Source organism: Gavia stellata, chromosome Z, assembly GCF_030936135.1.
Source record: "Gavia stellata isolate bGavSte3 chromosome Z, bGavSte3.hap2, whole genome shotgun sequence".
In the NCBI taxonomy this organism is placed as follows: Eukaryota; Metazoa; Chordata; class Aves; order Gaviiformes; family Gaviidae; genus Gavia; species Gavia stellata.
Genome location: NC_082637.1, coordinates 24,311,178 through 24,335,146, shown reverse-complemented (window position 1 = coordinate 24,335,146; position 23,969 = coordinate 24,311,178). Strand labels below are relative to the sequence as shown.

Sequence of the window (23,969 nt, the reverse complement as noted above, 5' to 3'; positions counted from 1 at the left end):
TTGGAAAAGACCTTTAAGATCATCAAGTCCAACCATAAACCTAACACTACGAAGTCCACCACTAAACCATGTCCCTAAGTGCCTCATCCACACGTCTTTTAAATTCCTCCAGGGATGGTGACTCAACCACCTACCTGGGCAACCTATTCCAATGTCTGACAGCCCTTTCAGTGAAGAAGTTTTTCCTAATATCCAGCCTAAACCTCCCCTGGTGCAACTTGAGGCCATTTCCTCTTGTCCTATCACTTGTCACTTGGGAGAAGAGACCAACATCCACCTCTCTGCAACCTCCTTTCAGGTAGTTGTAGAAAGCGATAAGGTCTCCCCTCAGCCTTCTCTTCCCCAGGCTGAACAACCCCAGCTCCCTCAGCTGCTCCTCCTAAGACTTGTGCTCCAGACCCCTCACCAGCTTCGCTGCCCTTCTCTGGACACGCTCCAGCACCTCAATGTCCTTCTTGGAGTGAGGGGCCCAAAACTGAACACAGTATTCGAGGTGCGGCCTCACCAGCGCAGAGTACAGGGGGACAATCACCTCCCTACTCCTGCTGGCCACACTATTTCTGATACAGGCCAGGATGCCATTGGCCTTCTTGGCCACCTGGGCACACTTCTAGTTCATATTCAGCCGGCTGTCAATCAGCACTCCCAGGTCCTTTACCATTGGGCAGCTTTCCCAAGAAGAACCAAGAGTCTTTAAACTATTTGAATAAGTAAGATCTATCTCTTAGAGAGTCTCTAGGATTGCCATACAGCACGTTTTAGATCTGAGAATACACTTTTCTAACTCTGGAAAGGAGCCAAAACTACCTTGGTCTAAGCAAGCCCGTGTAGATAATATAAAAAATCATCCAGTGTTTGGGCCCAGAGATCATCTATCCAAGAATCTTGTTCGTACAAGTAGATATGCAAGATAAATACAGGATATGTCTATATATGCCTCATATGCTATCTATGGCAGGTTGGTCAGTCCCCTGGTACTCCAGAAATCTAAATTAACTTTTAAAAACAGTACAAGCCAAGATTAGTTCTGAAAGATGAGGTTGCACCAATCGTATCAAAATTTCCTCTCTCTCTTTACAAATCAATGGAGAAAATTTGCATTCAGTATTTTCTGTTGACCTACACTTTGGATTGTGATTTGCTTCTTTTTTCTTTAAAGTTTTCTTTTTTTTCTTTTTCTTTTTTTTTTTTTTTGCTAACAGATAATTGAATAAAAAGCATATGTCCCCAATTACTTCAGATTTCTAAAACTTTGAAAGTCTTATGTTTTGCTTAAAAGGCTACCCAGTTTATAAAACCCCTCAGTTTCTGTAATCATGGGCTGGCAACATGTTTTTGAGTGTTAACTTTGCAAGTATTACTCTTTGCCTACCTTTTGGATTATTTAAATTTGAAGGAATTGTGAAGGGCAGAATCAGCAGCAGATTCCCATTAACTTACTTGTAGAATTTTTGGTGAAATAAATACAGAACAACAAATTGGCATGATGTTTTATAGCTTAGTACCTCCCAAACTCTCAAGGCCAGATACCAGTAGATTTTGGTAGATGGATGATTTTGACAGATGGACAAATAGATTTTTCCTAATATGGCTGCTGGATAATTATTCAAAAAAATGAAAGAATACTTTGGAACACAGACCATATTGTGGAGGAAAGTATACGTTAAAGAAATAGCAAATTATCTACTACCAAACAAAAGAAAAAATGAGTTTTATGAAAAGATTGTGCAAAATTAGAGGGTCTTCACTATGAAAGAGATAATAAGACATAGAGCCAGCCTTGCATAAAAGCTTGGAAAGAAGTAGAATTTATTATGAGAGTGAGTGGTTGAGTGAGTGGTTCAATATCTGAATTTCCCTAACATTCAAGAATGTTTTCATTTAGTAATCCTATTCTGGTTCATTTTCATTTTAAATATACCCCTCCAAATCACCCTTCCATTACTTATGCCTTGATTCTGCAAATGTTTATGTTATTACCTGTAGACTATTGAGCAATCTGCAGAGTTTATTCATTGATGTCAAGTTAAGCAGCTTTGGTACCTGTACAGAAATGTATCCTGGTGCACTCTAAAAATCAGTTTTTACTCAGGAAATGTGTGTAAGAAGGATGAAGTAAGGATTCTGTTAGGAGCCAAATGTTACATATAGGCATGTAAATAATTCTTGCTTTTATATCTATGTGTATGTATAAAATGCATTGTGTTTATAGTTAATAAATTTTACTATTATTTTTCCATTTTTTATGGGTAATTTGGTAACAATTAAATAAAATACTATGTATACTATCCATATATCGATGTATGATTGTTTAGCTGTAACAGATAATTACAAATATTTATAATAAATTTAATTTATGATTGTTAATCATAGCTTGCATTATAGTCCACGTCATTATTATGAATGAGCCAATTCTGTAACATTCAAAAATTCTTTTCAATGCCAGTGTTCTGGGATATTTTCTTCAGCCATTGAAGGAGTTGTGTTGTACTGTGTATACTACTGAGATATTTGGGAATAGATACTGTAACAGAAGCATAAACCCTGAAAGGTCTACATCCATAGATTTGCTTTTTCTCTTTATTGGCCTTGGAAACAGCAGCAATGTCTGTACAGAGATGATGATCCTCAGTTTTGCATTGTTCAGCTTGTGAAGATTCTAACATTGAATCCCTGGTTGCTGTTATTTTGATTAAGCAGTTAGCAGTGATAGCATGTCTGAGATCTTAAGCTTTCAGAGAATGCTGTAGTATCCGATACCTAGTATCTGATGTCTTTCAAAACAGAAGATTAAATTGCTATCCTGTGATATTAAAATACAAAACAATGTTTAAATTATATTGTAGAGTGTTTTACAAAGATCTCGTGAGACACTACACTGGAATACTGTGATGAAATGACATCAAGCTTAGCTATTTTATAATTGAAATCAGTCCCACTGTGTCCCATAAAACCTCATGAAATTAACCTAAAATTAGGAAAATGAGAAAGTCTTAAGAGTATTAGTAGTATCTTGTGGAGTAAATAGAATGTAAGGATGAGTTTGAGATCATCTTATTTCTATTGCAGACACTAAACACTTATCCACTCCCTGTTCAAAAATGTAAATGCTCTGCAGGGATATCCTGTATGTTTTTTGACTTTGTATATGCTTCCTATGTAAGACAAAATCAGAAAGCACAAAAGCGATTGTGAGTAGAAATTTTCTAAAATTGCAGAGATGAAGGTATTTGGGGATTGTTTTCCTTTCTATTATCTTTTTTATATTTACACAAAGGGCTTTTTTTGCTCTTGTAGGCCTGATTGATAATAACAATTAGATATCTCTTTATAAAAAGTGCTCCGATACCATTATTCTTCTTGCACCCTTTTCATTCATTCCCCCAGATTTAGCAGATTTTTTTTTCTCAAGTGTCTGGGTTTTGCTTTGGTGGAGCAAAGGGAAAGGGAGAAGCACAAGGACATAGACTCAAGAGTATTACACATCCAGTAGAAGTTGTCTGGAAAGGTTATATGGTTCTCAGCCTGTATTCATCCTTTGAACAGCTTTGGTGAGACCTTTCATTACCAATGGAAAGTCCCTGGTTTTATTAATGTGTTTTATGACACACGCTATTTCTTTTCCAAAATACTTCAATTCGCACAATACAATATCGGGTTCTCACACTAGGTTTGTAAAATGTGTCAGTTTTGTTCAACTACTTGAGAGAAATAATAGAACTGAAGCAGAAGGAAAGAGAGAAACAAGTTTTTAGTCTGAGAGGTGGTGATGTAATGTAGCTAGTAAGTGAACGACTGCTTAGTAGTAATTTTCTTGCTTTTTTTACTACTACATCAGTATTTCATTATGGTGAAAATCCTCTCATTAGAGCAGAAGAGGTATATTTTTATATTTACTACAAGGATTTTGACTTATATTTCTGCAATTATATGTCTTGTAGAGTAGGTATAAACTTTAATTTACAAGTTTGGTGTGTTTAAAGATTTAGATCTGATTCTGTACTATGATCCGTGCAGGGGTACATATGCCTATGGAGAGAGTCACCAAAGGTAATGAGGGTTTTTAAATGCTGTGCCCTTAGCTGTCTGTTTTCAGGATCGCATTTTACAGACCAAACTCTGCACTATTGCAATCTATGGAAATGTTCCCATCATATGCAATGCTAGCTCAAGCTGATGTCAATTGCTAAACTTCCCACTGCTTGTTTAAGTAAAGTTCCTATCTGCAGTTTGGTCCAAACAATGCAGAAAAATCAGATTGTATTTGAGTTATTTTCATATTGGAATTATTAACATGTACTCCTCATACACGTAAAATACAACACTGAAATATTTCAAAAGAATGTAGGATAGTTTCCCAACTTCTGCTATTAGAAAGTATGTATGCTTGCAATAATTATAACTGGAATAAAGGGGCAAGTACATTATTTTTTTTATGTCAGAACCACACAGTTGATATTTTAAAGGCAGATTTCAGCTGAGGGGGATGTGTGTGTTTGTGTCCATGTTTTCAGGTGAATCACACTAAATTCGTTGGGATTAATAGCTGAATATCTCATTTTTTTCTGTATTTACCTGGTTATTGCCTTAGTTGCTGTTTGCCTTTTTCTGAAATGGTTGGCAGTTGTTTGGGTTTTTGTTTTTCCAAAGGGTTTATTGTAGTATTTCAAAGAATTGAATAAAATAGGATTCAAATAAGTACATAAAATATGTAGTTAAAGGAGACTTTTTGCTCTTTTTTTATCTGCAGATGAAAAATATAGAAAAGGAGATCTCCAAAAAACAGTGTAGAACATTCACTTCTGAAATTATGTTCCTCTGGCAAGGTGCATGGAAAAGATTTGGAAAAAAACCCATGAGTGCTGGCAAATTTTGTAGGAATGTCGGAAAAAAATTTAAAGTGTTGGCATAAAAATTCTTTAAAAATCCTCACTCACATGTGAAATGAAAGTCAAAAAGCATCTGTCCTCTTTTATGCACACTGACTAATTATTATTATTCACTAAAAGTGAATAATTATATTTAGCAAAATACAAAGTTTTCTAAACAACTCTGTCTGCATTTGGCTTTCTTTGATATTTATTCCACTACACTAAAATATAGTGGTTGAATATGGGCATATTTTGGAAAAAAACCCACCAACCACCAAACAAAACTGTGAATATAAAAGAAGAAAATTTTTGAAGTTTTCAAAGATGATGATCTTAGTCTTAAAAATTTCAGGTTAGAACTAAGTATTATTAATACAATAGAAAAGATCTTGGATCCATACAAATTTTTTCACTTACCCTCGTATAGGTAAATTTGAAAATCCTCCAGAATATTATGTTCACTATTTTGTTCACTCAAATGGAAGAAGAGCATGCATTTTAAGGTCCTAATCCTATAAACATGTAGTCATATTGAAATTTAAATGTGTTTTATGTAAACCAATTGAGCTGCTCATATCTATAAGATTGTACTTAGCTGTTTGAAGGATCAGAAGGTTCATTAAGAATTGTAAACTGAATTTCTTTTATTTGCCTAATTTGTTTATTTTTCATTCTATCACCAAATGTAGCTATTCTTCAGTGAAAACAAATAGGAATCTTAAAACAAAAATGAAAATCAGTCTTGTGTGGCTCAGAAATTATCGCACTTTAAAAAAAGGATAATAGATGAAATCTATTTCACAATCTAAAATAAGCATTTTTGTTAATGATGAAAAATTATTTTAATCTTTTAATTACCTCTAATTAGTTTTTCTTTTTACTATGGGTGTACCATCTTACTGTTTGTTTATTGCAATCATATTTGTTTCACACCCAGTGCTGTTAAAAGTAAGAACTAGATACATGATATCATTACTGTGATTTACAGTCAGTAGAATTCCTAATTGATTTGGTCCTTTATGTTGAACAGTTCGGGCCGTGGTACTTGCCTTGATAATGAGCCTCCCAAGCGTGACTTTCTTTATCCAGCTGTGGCCCCAGGTCAGGTGTATGATGCTGATGAACAGTGTCGCTTCCAGTATGGAGCAACATCCCGCCAATGTAAATACGGGGTAAGAAGTCTTAATCCTTATGCTGAGTGTTCTGCTTAGTCATTTGTATATATTCCTTTATAACATAAATCTTTAGTTAGATGCAGTAGTGGGTTACAGATTTCTGATAGCATGTCTGGTGTCATCATACGTAAGCAAAGGGTACATTTTAATCCTTATGCTGCATCTTTTGCTTGAGTCATTTTTGTGCACTGTACACCAAAATGTGTGGGTAACAATGAGCTGGGGAAAGCATTCCTTAATTTTAGGAAAAAAAAGAGCCCAGAACACTTGATCCTGCTCCTTGCAAAGTGTACTACAGAATTTTCCTTGATTTCAGTTAAAGGAGATCAGGTTCATGTTGTATTAATCTTGAAACATGAAATCTGTTGTGTTGGCTTTAACTTCTCAATTTAAAGCTACATTTTGACATTACTTTTGTACTTGTATCTATTTGTCAGGTCTGGTTTTCTTTTTTATTTCCTGACATTGAGTTTATTGTTTCTCACATTGTTCACATCTCTTTTTGGAAAGGTGAATTATGGTTATGGGAACAGAGGAATATGAAGCTAGATAGCTGAATAGAATACTGAATAGCTAAGTACTAGTGAAGCTTTGCCTGCAAGTACCAGTGTGCAATAATTAAGGTAAATAAATTTACAGTAGAAGTAAAAACCTGCACACTTAGGCCATTATGCAATAAACTTATAAATACTTAAAGTCTTGCAGCCCAAAGTATGTAGTAAAAGGATGCATTCTGCTGTGCTTATCATCAAATAATCAGCTGAGACTAAATTAAATAAACCACGAAAACGTATCTAGTGATTTAAAAGTAAATAGTTTTAATAATATTTTAATTTTTAGATTATTCAAATAAAACAATGTAATCATTGAATTTATACTCTATTTACTTCTTTAAAGGCTAGCTACAAAGAAAGTCCGTTTTTAATATCCCTGGGGTGATAAATACAATATTATTCTTGGGATGTCTCTTTGGCAGATTGCATTGTGCAAAGGATTTAAAAGCTCTATGTAGCTGGCTGACTAGCTCACTGGCTCTTCTACTCCTGATCCCTCATCAAACCTCTTTTGGCCTTTGTTGTTTCTCTTTAAGTTCTCACTTCCCACCACTGTTCTTTAAGGGCCCTGTTTCCTGTCACTACATCTAAGTCATACCTTTTTTTTTTTTCATTTTTTCTTCTAAATTCTCACCACACACACTCTTTTATTTTCAGACTAAGGAAATCTGCAGATATTTAATCCATGATTTATAGCACAGCCTTTGGAGATATGCTGCATTTTAAATTAAACTGGAAAGTTAATAATGTGCAAAACCTGGCTTTTCCACATGTATGTTATTTTTTTTCAAACACTGTTAAACTATGTAATCATTGTTGTGATGATCACGCTGCACAGTACACTCTTAAACCAGTTCTAAACCACAAACAATTGGAAGTAATGAAGATGTGTAGGTAATCTTGACTTTCTGCCTTCTGCTTTCTTCTTGTTTTGAAGTTTTTATTGGGTTTCCCTTAGAGTTACAAAAAAGAGGTTAGCACTTAATTGAGGCAATAATTAAAAGAAGTTAAGTGTTCATGGACATTATCAGTTCTCTGAACTGATGCAGTGTGTTGTGTTCCATCAGTGTGCCATCAATGTGAGCGAAACTTACAAGTGTCTCAGAAAAAAATCCCTATTTTTATTAATAGGATTCAGACTGCATATATTAATATAAAAGGTTATTGTAGAAGTCTGGTAATGCCCACTGTAAGAAATTATATGCATTTAAAATAGTGCCTACGTTTAAAAGTATGATCTGCCATGGCCATAATGCTCTGAAAATGCGATCTTGATGATTATGAGAGTACAGATTTCAAGTGATAATTTTGAAGGGGAAAAAAAAAAGTCTTTGGAAGCTGGTAGTGCAGATGGAAAATATCCACGCAATAAAGACCTATTCACATGTGAAAGGGTTTTTAGAACTGAGTAGTGGAACTAGATCTAAATACCAGAAAAAACTAAGTTGAATACTCTGCTCAACTCTTTCATTATCAAAAGTAAACAGTCAGTGCTTTGGATATTCCTATTTGTTGTACTGTTCACATGAAGACGCCATTAATAGTTCATTGATCTTATTCTAACAGACTCATGTGCAACTATGGACAGAAAAACATAGTAAAAATCCCTAATTAACAGTGGACCTAGTTTGTATATGAACTTCTTTTTAGCACTTCTTTTAGCCCTTTTTATTTTAAATGCCTGCTAAAAACGGGGTAGAACAGGTTTTCCAGCATGAGGTTTAGTGACCCCGAAGGAAATAAATTCTAAACCAAAGGGAAATCTCAGAGAAAATTGCTTGTTTTTTTTTCTTGTTTATGTTCTTTACTGATTTGTGATGGCGAGACATGACAAGAGAAACAGTCGAACTCTCAAATCAAAGGCCAAAAAATTACAAGTTTCCTTTGGGCTCTGGTGTAGCTGTTCAGATAGTTGGTGTTTTTAAAGTAACTTGGAAAATCTTCATGTTCTTTCTGCTTTGGAATTCTGTCGCAATGTCTTAATAACCTTTAGAAAAATTACCTCTTTCAACCATCTAGCTTTAATGTTAATCTGGGTTCATTGCCTTTTCTCTCATATTTCCTCATCCATTCCCTCCGTCTGTTTGAACTGTTTGTTGCTTTTGATCATAGATCATGTCCTAATCCTGCAAAGAATTTTGCACATTTAAGTACCTGAAGCCTTTCTCACTTAGGGACTTGAAGTTAAATACACGGAGAGGTGTTTGAACGATTAAGGCATCAGAACTAAAGGGGCTGCAAGTTTCTGCCTTTCTGTGTGTGTGTTTACTGACAAGAAGCCCATTTGACCTTAAAAGGAGCTCTTTGGTAGTTGTTTTGATACTATTGTAAGTACTAGACCTAATTAAACTGTTCAGTCACTTATGGACAGAAATGTTCCAGCAAAAGCATTGTGGCTATTGGTCAGATTTCCCTGTATTGTTCAGCACATTAAGTTGGACAAGAATGCAAAGAGATACTTTAGGTCTTCAAGCTGAAAAAATGTTAGCAAGTAGACAGTGATCCTTCTAATGTTACGTGTGCATTGTTATTTATAATATACTTTCCACCATTTCTGATACAGGGGCAATTTTAGAGAATTTAAGTGAAGAAACAGATACTTTGAATAAAGAATTGAGAGGCAATGTCTCAAGCTACTTAAATTATTTCATTTTTTGGGTACCCTTTCAGATTCAAGAGAACATTAAATTTATGACTTACAGTGAGCCAAATTGTAATGGTGGAAATTTCACCATATAATACTGACGCATAGCTTTTTCCTCAAGGCAATACATGCTTTCAGGTATCTTACTGGATTCACTGCAGTGGGAGATTTTGAGGTCATTAGGAACAGTGCTAGTTCCTGTTCATTTGTATAGCTACTGGATATGCTACATCTTCTAGGGTGATGCAGCGAATTCTCTTCTGCTGGTCGTCAAGCGTGTCTCAATTCTTTGCTCTGTTTGTATGCCAGTTCCTCTGATAGTTCAGAACCTTTTTCAATCCTTTTGTTTAGGTGAGTGTAAGGAGAACTTTTTTCATTGACTCCTTACCTCCCTCAGCTTTGAGCGTATGTCTGATAACAGTTGGCTGTTGGCTGTCTCTGGGTTAATTCAGGAAAGAATTCCAGTCTTGACTTTGAATTTCTCTGTTTTATGAGTTTAAATAATACCTGGAATATGCCTGACTAACTTACAGATTTCATGGTTCAGAATAATGCTTTGCTTTAGAGCTGGTCCCCACATTTTTAGGACAGAGGCTAAAACCTCAGACATTTTAATAGCAGTTAATACTTTATGCATATGCTTGATACTGCTGTGGTGCATTTTATGATCTGTGAAGCTATTGGCTGCTTGCATGGGTTTCAGAAGTAGTGCCTTACAATTCTTTGGTATATTTTTTTGCATTTTATGCTTTCCCACCATCACTGGTGTCAGTAAATACTTTGAGTAGGGGGAAAAGGGGACAAACTCGCCTTTCCTTTGCATATATGGCTTCACTGAAATAAGCAGGACCACTCTTTGTATTTCACAACAGAATTTAACACACCAGGTAACGTATTTTAGCTGATGACAGGTAGCTCTTTTCTTTGTCATAGTCTTATGTTTGCAATTAAGTTCTCGAGTTAGTTAGCCAGCCAAGATAGCTTTAAACTGAAATACAGATTTTTAGTCACATTTTGTTAGTGCATTTTGGGACAGGTAGAGTTCAAGCTATGAACTTACTGCTTGTAAACAGGAAGAATGAAGATACGTTCTCAGAATAAGGAGTCCTCCTGCTGCCTTCAATAGCTCCCTTGCGTTAGTTGTCTCTAGGAAGTTTTTAACAAGTTATGGGGAGTGGCCGTAAAGTTACTTACCATTAATGGAAAGTTGCTGGAAAGTGTCAACTACAGAAATACAGGACACGCAGTTGTCATACCTTCACTGATTCCTAGTTTCCCACATGCCAACTCAGAGACAGAATAGTTTAACTGAATTAGTTACAAATGACCAAAACAAAACAGCATTGGTCAACTAACTTTCAAATAGAGGAGAGTTAACAAATTACTATACTCAATGGTTCTACAATATTTTATCTAGGGCAAAATAGCCTGAATTACAGTTGACTCTTGTAATCAGGTGATACAAACGTCAATGTTAGTGAATTAAACTGTCACTTTTTTCATGAAACACTGATGTGATTTACTCCAGTTAAATAAAGAGATGTATTAAGCTTCATATAGGGCTTTTATAGGACAGTGGAAGCAGACTCTGGAAGCTGTTTTTTCAGAAGGAAAGGCAGAGAAACCACTGGTGTATCTTTGTGTCAGAGCTACCAGTTTCCTTTTGTTCCCTTACCTGTTGATACTATGAATAGGATTGTGCATTCAGTTGAATCTGTACATAATACTTAGTAACGCACTGAAAAGTGACATTTCCCTCCCTCCCCTCCATGGTACGTCATACCATGGCTAAGTTGCTTTATACTTTGTGTTTGTTAGCAGAGCATAAGTAGTTTGATCAGATGGATTTATATTACGTTGCTCACAAATTGGTGTTAAAAGTATGTGTAGGCGAAGACAGGAATTGAAGATTCTGGTATTATATTCTGTCATTTTTATCAACCTTTACGTTATTTTTTATTTCATAAGGTCTTGCCAGTCAAATGCAAAACCTCTCATCATTATTGTGCAGGCCTTAGAATGATTAAAGTATTGAGCTTTTCTTGTATAAGGACTTACAGGATCCTGCTGTAATGAAGAACATTTGGAACACTTTCAGCTTTATTCTTAAAGTGAATTTTGTTCTTTTCTTTTTTTTAAGATTAGGATGTGTATAGCCAAGGGAAATCCCAGTTGTTTCCCTCTTCCTGAATCCTAAAGTAGTTTTACATCCCTTTTGTATCTTTTTCTAACAAGTTCCCGTAGTCCCCTTTCTTCTTTCCTAGGACTATCTTGTCTCTAAACCCCCTTTCTCTTTTTCTCTCTCTCTTTCTTTTTCTCTTTCTCTCTCTTTTACAAGAGACACAGACGTAACACCAATGTGCCTGGGTCTTAGGAAAGCTGTCTAAAAAGTGCAAGGGGAAGCTAGCGATCAAAGCAGGAGGAGTGGATTAGATGATGGTAGAAGCAATGAGATTCCAGATACTGGAATGTGGTTTGAATAAAGATGGGATAGATTGCATGGGTTTGAAAGGGAAGGTGCTACTTGGAGGTGATTGACCTTGTGGGACTTCTGTAGTTTCCATAAGGTTCACATAAGCACCCAATATTTAGGAAAGAATGCTGGTAACATAATACGAATGTACGACTTAAGCTTCAAATTCTATTTCACATCCTTTCAGCATGTTGTGATTGATAACATGTTGCACCACTTAATGAGCATTTGGTAGTGGAGCACTGAAATGGTAACTTTTGGGTGCTTATCTGAACTAAACTTTGAACCTTCTGAAGTTCACCCATAATTATAGTCTTCTAGTTTTAATCATGTTGCCAGCAGTATTTCAGCAGTGAGGCTGAAAATACTCTAGGTTGATTCTTTTCAGGTCTGAATTGTAACTTACAATTCAAGTTAATTATTTTTATGCTCTATTTTAGCAAATGCTCATCAAGAGGTGCAGCATATTACAGATTAAACGTGCTGAAGTAACACAAAATCCTAATTAAAATTTTAAAATTTTGTGAACAAAACATGAAACTCCCAAATTATCATAGTTTAAGATGCATTGTGAATGTATTTAAAATCTCTTTTTTTAATATTATGGGCCAAACTGCTAACTTCTGTTGGAGGCTTTCATTAGTGTTGAAAACATTAAGAACAGCACAGCAATTTGATCTTTGCTCATATTACTGAGTTTTCATTGTGCTGTATTGTAACCATTTGTGATGATTATGATATAGGGTGCTTAGATGTTACATAATTTGAAATGCCTGTATGTAACTCTGCATGACACAACAGAAAGAGGCTCCATCATTGATAACACTCAGGCAAAAGGAAGATAATTTGATTTGCTGTTTTTTTTCTCTAGATGGGTTCAGCTTTGTTTAATTTACTGCAAATACAAGCATCCGAATTCCAAACTGAAGTCATGGAGCCCTAAGATACACCGTTACAGGTTGTCATCTATCTTGTCTTGATCTTCTGAAAGGCCTCAGCTTCAGTTTATGTTTCATCGATTTTTAAAACCCTTTCCCTTGTTTGCTTTACAAATTAATAGTTATTAAATCCACACATTTGGAGATTGACTTTGAGGTCATTGACTAATTTGCAGGTTATGCTTCTTTCTCTTAGTTTCAGTAAATTATTCACACAAATTTAATGTCGGCAAAAGATATGTTAGCTTCATCCTGTGTCCGCCAGTGAAGAAAAGACTTCCCTAAAGGGTCAACTTATGTTGGTGGGTGGGTGTGGGTGGGTGGCTGTGCGTGCATGTGTGTGTGTTAGTGTGTGGAAAAAAAAGCAGTATACTTTCTACTAGTGATTTTGGGCCTCACCTTTCCAGGGCAGTTCCTCACATATTTTTAAGGCTGGCTTATTGAAAACAGTTGCTTAGAGATGTTACAGATAGGATGGTGGTAGTAAGGAAATAGCTCAAATCAGTAACTATGAAACTAAGGTAGTATCAGGTGTAGGCTTGAGCTGAAGAACAGAAAGCTTTATGCACCTTAGTCAGAATTTCTCTGTTACCTTTCCAAATCAGCTGAAAATAAAGAAGACATAGCCAGAGTAGTACCTGGTATAATTCCATTTTCATTTACTGAAATAACAGCATAGATCAATTTTCCACTTCTTTTTAGATATTTTATTTGTTTTCAAATGACTATCAATGTTATTTTTCATTTCATGTACAGGGTAATGGAGAATGTACTTAAGATTCTACTCTTTCTTTTAAATGCCAAACAGCAGGGGAAAATAAACAACTTCTTAAATAAGTTTGGCTATATGTAAAAGAAATTACAAAAATACTTTGATTTCTTGTTTTTAATATAAATTACTTCTACAAATTGATACATTGTGTTATTTCAGTTAATTAAATCCTCTGTGTTTCACATAGTTTTCCGTACGGAAATATTCTGTTGATTTTGGGATATTGTATGTCTGTCTCAAATAGAACTCCTTTCTGATTTAAGCAGAGGTTTCTGCTCAAATATTAGTAGTCTGATACAGCCTGTAGTAATTTTACATTACTTTCGTTTTGTCTTTAGGGATTTGCTGAGGCAAACTCCTGCTGAAATTAAGGTCTGAATAAGGACTACCAGACTATGTCAGTAATAATATCTAGTTTTGATGTGCTTTTCATTCTATCTCCCAAAGCAATTTAGGAAGAAGGAAAATATTTTTCTTATTTTGTGGAGTGGGGAGCTGAGCTGACATGTTTAGAATCATCCTGCAAACAGATGAATGACTGAAATAGTTTTGGAGTGCTGTATGCATTAAGTCACACAGTTCAGCTGATTATTTGTTTGGAACTAAAATGTTTGGGTGACGTTACTTCAGTGAATTTGGAGGAGTCTAGTGCCACGAAGAAGCCTGAGTATACAGAAAGAATCCTGTCAGAAGGAAATTGTTAAATACTCTCATTTGTGGATACGTTAGCCTGCCAGTGAAATACATGTTTTAATTATTACTTCCCCTTATATGTTAATATATAGGTGGTATACTTGCACAGGCATTTCAGAAGTGAAGTTCTGCATGTAAACTCTGGAGCACAAATCAGAATTCTGGATTCCAATCACCCTGAAATACAGATGTTTTCAAATTCCAGACAGTTATCCAGATCTGATATTTTGCTTCTGTCTATATTGGAATGGTTGAAATCTTTGTTTCTTAATGCAGTTGGATTTTTGGCTTTTCAGAACATTGAACCAATCTTCACAAAGTCAGCACAGCTATTAATTTAAACATTTTAACTTGATCACATGCAAAATAAACACAAGGTCATAAGCAGAATTGTCGCAGTCTGACACTTTTTTTTTGGCAATATAAACCACACATGAAACATAAGCAAGTAAATTACACTAATTTTGCTCCAAAAAATGAGCAAGTAAATTAAATGTAAAAGTAAATAAGGCAGGATTATGACATGAGCACCTCATACTGTGTCTGAAAAGAACCAATTTTAGGTTTTCACTTTAAAATCCATACTGTATTGAAGTTTGGATCCAAGGTTGATTTAGATGTGAATTTGATTTAGTGTTGAATTTTAGCACCTTAATGGCTGTGAAACTTGTCATCTAGTTAGATTTTTTAAGAATCTTTGTGATGTATCTTCTATTCTTCCCTTGTTCTATTTAATATTATAAACCATATATTTATTTGTGAGTGTGTATCTTACTCTAAAAATTTTATCAGCTGAATGGCAAAAGCAAGTGTTTTATTCAGAGATCTAAGTGAGTAGATATTTATACTGTTTGCACTTCTTCAGTGAAAAATTCTAAACTGAAAAGTAAGATAGTTCTACATTGGCTGCAGGTATGATTTTACAAATGGCAGTATTTCTCCTAAAAAGAGGCTCAACAATTCCCTAAAGTTGTCATAAAGCCACCCACCAAATAGGACAAAATAGCTTAGGCCTACTTGTAAAATATTGGATGGAAATTCCAGAAATCATCAGTACTCATTCCTCATAATTTCAGACCATTCTAATATGGTGTGTTTTTAATGGATTTTAAAAAAAGATACCTTGCTTCTACCAATCATGAAACTAAATACAGTCCTGCAAGAATGGCACCAGCTGATTTTAAACTTGGAAATGAATTTTGCATTATTCCTAAAAAGCTTATACTGTTGAACTGTTACTGCAGCTGCTAGTGAATAACGTATAAATAAATCCATCTGTATGTGCAGTACAATGCAAGAAACATGAATCTTTGTGTAAAACTTCACAGTTGTTCTTGTTGACGTGTACAGAAAAGATAGCCTAGGTGCCAGATACTCATTAATTTCCTCAGAGAAACTATGAACTTCGTGGGGGGCGGAGGGTGGGGGCACCTGATAACTTTAATTTACTCACACTGTCTCTTCCTTTTTGCTCTTTGTACCAAGGTTCAGCCATAGAATCTGTACAAGGATTATTTGTAGGATATGATTTCAAGCAGTAGTTAAGTAAAATGAAATTGTAATGATTGTAAGATCATTTTAAAGATCTGAGTATCTTTCAAATTTTAAGAAATACTTAAAAATAGAAAATGTCTATAAGCAGTTTGTGAACTCTTGCACAGATCTCAAAGAAATACAACAAAGATTATTGTGTAAGTCATTTACTGTAAAAGCAAAACACTTCTGATTCCATTCTGCATACATAGCCGAATCCAAGGGCAACTGAAGCAACTATGAAGATTTCCGGTGTCCAGCCAACTTTGGATCATGCCCACATTATGAATTTTCAACTCGTAGATGGTTTGAACAATGTATCTCCAATGTCAACAGGACTGGCTTAATTTAAATGAGAAAATGTGCAAAACCAAATGAGAAAATGTCGTAGGAAAAAAGATGACCTGACAACCTGTGTTTGTTTAACACTGACAACATAGAGAAATAGGATAGGCTAAATAATTTATGAAATACCATCTGCGAATCTAAAAAGCCTAAAGGAAGTATTTTTGTACATAGCTCTCAATTAGTACTAAATACATGTGCACTGTTTTATCAAGTGTTACAGAAAGGGAGTGCAAGCAGTCTGAGCTCAGAAACTTTGGTTTTAACTAAAGGAAACAAAAATAATTGTTGCTGTTTCATATTTCAAAATGAATGGTATCCTTTTACCATGTAATTTTGAGGCAGATAATGACAGTAATGGAGATACTACAGCACATCTGAAGACTACTTTTACAGCAACACTAAAATATACTAATCCCAGTACTAGCACTAATAAAGAAAAAAGCAACTGTAAGGTGTGAAAAACTTGCATGGCAGGTGTGAAAAACACATACTTGTAGTCTACAATTTGATGCTTCTAGAATTTTTTTTGGCAGAATATTCTTAGGTAAAATATGGTGGCTTTGATATTGCTCCAGATTATTTCACAACCATCTATAGATTTATCTCTCTAGCCCAGTTCTTAACAGTCTCTGTTCAAAACAAATTTGTGTATACATGTGTGTATGAGGATGGGAAGCAATTTTAGGCTTTTATTCTGATCAACTTGCTTCTGCCTTCTTTCCTAGGAAGTGTGTAGAGAGCTCTGGTGCCTCAGCAAAAGTAACCGCTGTGTTACCAACAGCATTCCAGCAGCTGAAGGTACTCTTTGCCAAACAGGGAGCATTGAAAAGGGGGTGAGTACAAATAATTTATTGTTAGAAGAAGCAATTTGTTGTTTAAAGACCACAGGAAGAAAGGACTAGAAAATTAAACTTCTTATGAGCAACTATAAGAGTTAAAAAGCAGATTTGTTATTTCAGAATACATTTGCATCCTAATGTAAGTGTCCTACAGAATTATTTCACAATTATTTTATACGTGTAATTTAATAAAACATTTATCCTTGCTATAAAATTCTATAGCCTGGATCAAAAAAAAAACCCAACCCTGTTACATACTCTCTGTGTATTTTTTGAGTATATTTTGTAAGAACTCTTTAGTTTAATCTTTATTAAATTTTATAGCACTTTTCCATAAAGGACTGTTACAACTCTAGGTCTGGCATGGACTATGAAAATGTGTAACATAGATCTAGAGCCTGAACTGTGTTATTTTGTTAGAAGATAAAAAAATCTTTATTCTTCAGATATAAGCTGAATCATATAAGCATATAGAAGAAATGTTGCCTTAATGAAAGGGTTTTCTAAAAGCCCATATTTCCCAATGACCTTTCTGTTTTGACTTTGAATTATTCTTAGTATTCAGTTATACTTGCATAACTGTTTAGCTTTAAAGGACTTCACTGTGCAGTCTGATAAAGTCTTCTACCTAACAGAAAAGTACAGAAAATCAATGTTGCAATAGACAAGTCTAGTGCTACTGTATCTGTCTGAACATGTGAATTTTGATTTTTAAAACAGTGTCTGTATATCAGTAGTTTCAGACAAAGTTCTGAAACTTAATTTTAGATTAAGAATAGTAAAAGAGTGTTTCTCAGTTACAAGGCAAAATCTATACAGATCTTAAAAGAAGAGAGAAAAATTTTTTAAATTATTAATTTACAGGACATGTACCAGAGAAAAAAGTTAATTCCATATGCCTTTTTTCAAGATAATATATTTTATGCAGGTTTGTACAAAGTGAAGAGAGCTTATTATATTAAACAATTTTCAGTATCTGTCTGCAAGTTGCTGCATCTGTCCGTAAGATTTACTGCTCCAGATTGGATTTTTTCCTAACAACAACTACTGGCATCTATTCTCATTCTGACTTTTGCCATGCTGGCTGGGCTAGTTTCAACAAAGATTACACTGCATTTTGACTTGCAATCTGATGTTTAAACAAAAAGAATGGAAGCTTTTGGGCAGCTGTCACAGTTTATTAATGCTTGTTGATGGCTTCATTCAGAGCCCGTGACCTGGCATCGTACTGATAGCTTTTCCATGCTGAGTTTGGAAATATTAGTAAACCATGTTAAATAAATTCATTGAAGGGGTCATTTAAAAAAATAGAGTGCTTAGAGTTAGCCAATGAAAATAGAGAGACCTTAGCATTCTACCAAAAATGTTACCTTTTATTAGAGTAATAGAAAATGTTAAAAGCCCTACTCTTAAATCAACAGTCTAGGTTTATTTTGGAACCATGACTCCTTGTCAATGACAAGGAGCAATTTACCTCAATTTATATTTTTTAAATCATGAGACTACAATGAACAAGTTGAGATGCTTTAAGACACTGTTGCTGTGTCTGTTTGCCAGAGACTTTAAACAGTTCTCTCTCTACAAAACATCTTTTTCCAGTCATCAGTATCTTGTTCCATCATTAGATTTTAGAGGGAAATGAGAAAATCTGTACTGTTTTACAAACGTAAACCGTTCATGCCTGTTAACAGCAGAGAACTGCATCTGTAAACTGCACCTTCAAAGGTTCCTGTAAATTAATAGTTCCTGATAGCAAAAAACCCAGAAAACATGAGCTCTTTCCAAACATGTAGTTCTCTTTACCACATGCTAAGGAGAAAATAATAGGTTACAATTCTATAACATTTATTATTATTATTATTATTATTATTATTATTGTTATTGTTATTGTTATTGTTATTGTTATTGTTATTATTATTGCTACTGCTACTGCTACTGCAACATTTATATTGCAGTCACGCCTAAAGGCCACAACCAAATTAGGCCCTATTTTACGGTGCTCCGTCCAAATATATAATAAATAGTGTTCCCTGCTCTAAAGACCTAACAAGATCTCAGTGTGCTTCATCATATTTGGAGAGTCAATTCCTGCGTTTAGTTACACTAATGTAAATTTGGTGTAACTATTAACTCGAAGCAAATTTTGATGCAATGTGCATTAATATCTTATTGGCAGAGTTGGGAGGGTTAGAAAACCTTCTTTCAGTTGCTTATATAAACCTGCCAGACTTTTAACTCTTTGGGTTGAAATTTTCGACAGCAGATGTCTGCCTACACCGGAAGGTTTTTAGAGTGTTTTCCATAGAAGTTACTCAGCTGTTTTCTGCATACAGGGAAAGAGAACAGAGTGTTTTCTTGCTGATGATGGAACTTGTTTTTCTGTTCTGTTTTGAAGCTTTAATACATTCATGCTTTGGTGAAGGGTTTTATGTATTGACTGGGTTCACAAAGGTACCCTTCTTCCAAATTTGTAATAATAATTTTAAATATACATGAAGTTTCTCTCTGGTATATCCAGATACATGTTTGTGAAGTTCAACTAACTAATAGATTTTAAAAAATACTCTGATGAGGAAATGGTGCATATAAAACAGTAAAAAAAAACCTGATACGAATATGAATTTAAAGTAACAAAAAAAGTAACCTTTTCTAGTACCACTGCTCAGATCCACACTAGGGATGAGGGGCAACTGTGCAAAAAGTGAAAACACGGTGTGCTGAAAGCACAGTTTAAATAGCTAGATTGTGTGATGATTTAAGTTGTTATTGGACATTAAGTTAAAGTAAACTTAAGTTATTATTGGACATTAAGTTTTCTTGCAAAATACTTGTAGCAATGACTGAAAATATATTGTTAAAATTGAGATGGCAAATTTAAATTTAATTAATCTTCTTTTTTTCCCTCTACAAAAGATGAAATGAGTTTTCCTCAATGTTAGAGTACTTGCTGTGTGAGTTTTCTAAAAGCATATTGTAAATCTTAGTTCTGTTAAATAGCTAATAGTCATATAAAAGTGATCTCAAATGTGCCACAATATCATGTTTCATTTTATTGTTAATGATCTGTATAAGAAAAATTTCAGACTTCTTACATTATTCACAGAGGCTTTTGCACATTTTATACATGAATACATGCACCACCACTGTCTTTCTAGTTGAACTAATCGAACATTATTTATTCAATGTTAGAGAAGAATTAACATTTCAGTTTTAAATCTTTCATGAAGGACTGTTCTTTTAAAATAGCTGTCACGTCCTCTGTTTCTTCATATACTGGTTACTCAGTAGTCTGTACCTCATCATATCGGGTGAGGTTGCTATAATTTGTGGAGGAAGCATATTTCTGTAGTCCCATTAGAAATAATGAAGATTTTGGTAATTTTGAACTACTCTGGCAGAGATTCTGTGCATCACTTTCACTAGAAAATTAAGAAGAGACACTGAAGTGAGCAGTAAGTCCTCAAATTTAACTTCAGTGGAGGAGAAAAAACAGCATTTAAGGAGTTTTTACAGGGGAATATGGGAATATTAAGGCAATGTTTACATGGCAGAAATATTACGGAGTACAGGGATTTTTATACAGCTTTGGAAAAATAAAGCAGGTAAAATGCACCTGCCTATTGTATATAGTTATAATATTATAGAGTTAGGATGGTTTCTATGTTCTGTTTTACGTATGTGATATTATTGTGGGTTTAACTTTGAATGTCTTTCATTTCTTAACTTTGATTTTTACATGTTTGTAATATATAGAATGTATTTTTAATTAAATTATTAGCATACATTTTTATTCTTAAAAGCATGTTAATTTTTAGCTTTTGACTTTACCTTTAGATAACTGTTCGTGTACTTGTGTGTCATCTTTAATAGAATGCTGCAAGGAGGTTATTGTCTTTCGTTAATAAAATCATTGTCACTTTATTTATCACTCTAACGAGAAGAAAACCAGAAGATATTAGTCCCTTGTGTAATTCACAGAAGTACTTCATTCTCCATCATAATTGTACCATTAGAGGCATTGTGAAACACTGTGCCATATGTATATATCAATATTAGCTAAAAATGTGAGTTCACTGTATGGACTGCATTATGTGTTATGCATACATTCAGTGGTAGTCTGGATTTAAGAGAAGCTCCATATGAAGGGTATGTTCCTCTGATGGATACCTGCTTATTGGCATAAACCTCTGATTTATACATTTAGAGCTCCAAGAAGGATAAACCTTCCTTTCCTCAGTACAACTCCATGGAACCTTGTGTCTTTGGTATTTTTTCTGAAGAAAGGTGTGGTTGGTTGACCTTGTCCAGCAGCTAGACCCCCACCCAGTCGCTTGCTCACTACCCCCACCAGGGATGGGGAAGAGAATCAGAAGGGCAAAAGTGAGAAAAACTCATGGGCTGAGATGGACAGTTCAGTAAATGAAACAAAAAAAAAGAAAAGGGCACAAGAGATCAAAGGCAATCACTCACTACATCCCACCAGCAGACTGTTGCCCAACCAGTCTCTGAGCAGTGGCTAATTTGGAAACACCCCCACCCCCAGTTTTACTGCTGAGTATGAAGTTATGGGATATCCCTTTGGTCAGTTTGGGTCAGCTGTCCCTGCTGTGTCCCCTCCCAACCTCTTGCCCACCCCCAGCTTACTCACTTGGGTGGCAGGATGAGAAACTGAGAAAGCCTTAATGGTGTGCAAGCAGTGTTGAGCAACAGCTAAAACATCGATGTGTTACCCATACTAGTCACAAACCTAAAATGCAGTGCCGTACGGGCTGCTATGAGGAAAATTCTGTCCTGCCAGACATGGTAGAAAGGGCAATGCATTTTGGACTTGAGATTTAAAATAGTCCGCTTGATCTTTTCTGTAGACACATTAATGCTTGTTTTTTTGTTTCTCTAATGGATAGAGGATGAGGCTTGTGAAGAGAAATGTGCTGGATTATAACAGCTGTGTTTTAAAATAGGTACAGCACATACAGAGGGAAAAAAAGGTCATGGAGGATAAAAATGTTTTGAAAGAAGAAACAAGAATGACTGTGGCTAGGATAATAATGCTACAGTTTTCATTTATTAATGTGGAAATAACAAGGAAATAATATAATAAGGAAATATTCTATTAAATGGTAGCATGTGTTTGTATGCAAAACTATGTTGTCTTTAAGTGCATTTGCTGTTGATAAGCTACACATGTTGATATACATTACAGAATCACAGAATCATTAAGGAGATGACCTATATGATCATCAAGTCCAACCATCAGCCCAACACCACCATGCCCACTAAACCATGTCCCACAGTGCCATGTCTACACATTTTTTGAACACTTCCAGTGATGGTGACTCCACCACTTCCCTGGGCAGCCTGTTCCAATGCTTGACCACTCTCTCAGTACAGAAGTTTTTCCTGATGTCCAGTCTAAACCTCCCCTAGCACACTACACACTTAGACTCTGACATGTTTGACAATCTAGAAGTACCTTTTATTCAAAATAAAATTTCTAATGAGAACCCAAGGATTTTTATTCATTTTCTTTAACTAACAATGTACAATCATTCTTAATATCAAACGCCTATTAATTCTTTTTTTTTTTTCCATGAGTAATGGCTGAAGGTTAAATTATCTTTTCAGTTGCTTTCAGAAAAATCTAGAGTAATTCAGGTCATTGTGGATGGCTGTATGTACTTGTTTACATTATGACCCACATTGCTGGGACTGAGGCCTTAGGACTCAGCAGAAGAGAAAACTTGGCTTTGCTGTACCTATTAGTATCAAGTCAACACTGAGTCTTCCAGTAGTGCTTATGGGTGGACAGGGATTTATCTGTCTGTCCATGTCTTCTGTGCATGTCTCAGTGCTTTTTGTCAAATTCATATGGCTGATTTTGGACACAGAAGTTGTCTGCGTTTCTTTGTGGAAAGGGTCAATACTGTGTCATGTGCATTCAAGCGAGTTAAACAGCAGATGCCCACCTTTTGGAAGTGAAATGTTCTGATTCGGGTCACAGCAGACCTCAGGCCACGCTCTACTCTGTCATCTAAGCCTATAATGGTGGGAAAGGGTTACCTAACTGAGCTACTCCACATTCTCAGTGAAGCAGTAGATACCAGAACTTGGATCAAATTGAGGGCTCCGGGATTATTTCCGAATGGTTTAATGGTTCCTTAGTCGGTTTTCTGACTAAGGAAATTATAAACTTATTTTAACAATTAGCTGTTTGTGCAAATCGTTTGTCATTTTGTATGTCCGATGTAAGTAATGATATTGCAAAGTTTAAATGTTTGCATGAGTGAAGTACACATGTTCATTCTGTCCTTGAACAAATGACTAGTCAATATTATATAATGATTTTCTGTACCATGTCTAATGCTTTGGCACTACTTTTATTATGTCTGTAGGGTTAGTATAAATGAAGTACTGCAACAAATTCTTCTTCCATTGTAACCTCATCCAAATTTTCTTTTTTAAAATGTAATGGAACACTTTCTTAAAAACACTATTGGGGGGAATTTTTCATTTTGTGTAATGAAGCCCTTACATGAATCCTAAGTGGAGTGTTTTACTAAACTAATCTTAGAAATGAATCTTAGTGTTTAAAAGAATGTAAGCAACTTGCAGTTCCTTTAATGTGAAATGTTAAGGAGAATGTATGAAGAAAAAGGAAAAAATCTTTATTTTAAGCTTGCTTTAAGTTCTGGTGTGTGTTAGGGCCCTATAATTCAGGACTTAGTGAAGACAATTAACAAATCACACACACCCTCACCAATGTCTAAACATGGCTAGAAAAAGTAAAGTATTAGCCTTGTTATCTATACAGAGAATGCTAATGCCTATAATTGGTCATTGCCTGACCCTTATATTTTTCTGTCCTGATAACTCTGTCAGCCTGGAAGCTAATTTTGTGTTTTCTTGTGAAATCTTTCAGTGGTGTTATCAGGGAGAGTGCGTACCTTTTGGCACTTGGCCCCAGAGCATAGATGGGGGTTGGGGTCCATGGTCAATATGGGGAGAGTGCAGCAGGACCTGCGGGGGAGGAGTCTCCTCATCTATAAGACACTGTGACAGTCCAGCGTAAGTAGCTAAAGTAAGCCGGAGCCAACAAAAAGACACATTTGGAAATTATTCAAAACTGTGG

The 23,969-nt window shown here is 35.1% G+C and overlaps 1 protein-coding gene across 1 annotated transcript in view; it reads left to right on the top strand.

Moving 5' to 3' along the window:
- ADAMTS6 (ADAM metallopeptidase with thrombospondin type 1 motif 6) overlaps nt 1–23,969 on the top strand; it is a 147,230-nt gene that overhangs the window by 71,395 nt on the left and 51,866 nt on the right. The window contains exons 10-12 of the mRNA XM_059833778.1: nt 5,902–6,043; nt 16,727–16,834; nt 23,760–23,905. Coding sequence (XP_059689761.1) covers nt 5,902–6,043; nt 16,727–16,834; nt 23,760–23,905 — 396 coding nt within the window. The remainder of the gene's footprint in view (nt 1–5,901; nt 6,044–16,726; nt 16,835–23,759; nt 23,906–23,969) is intronic.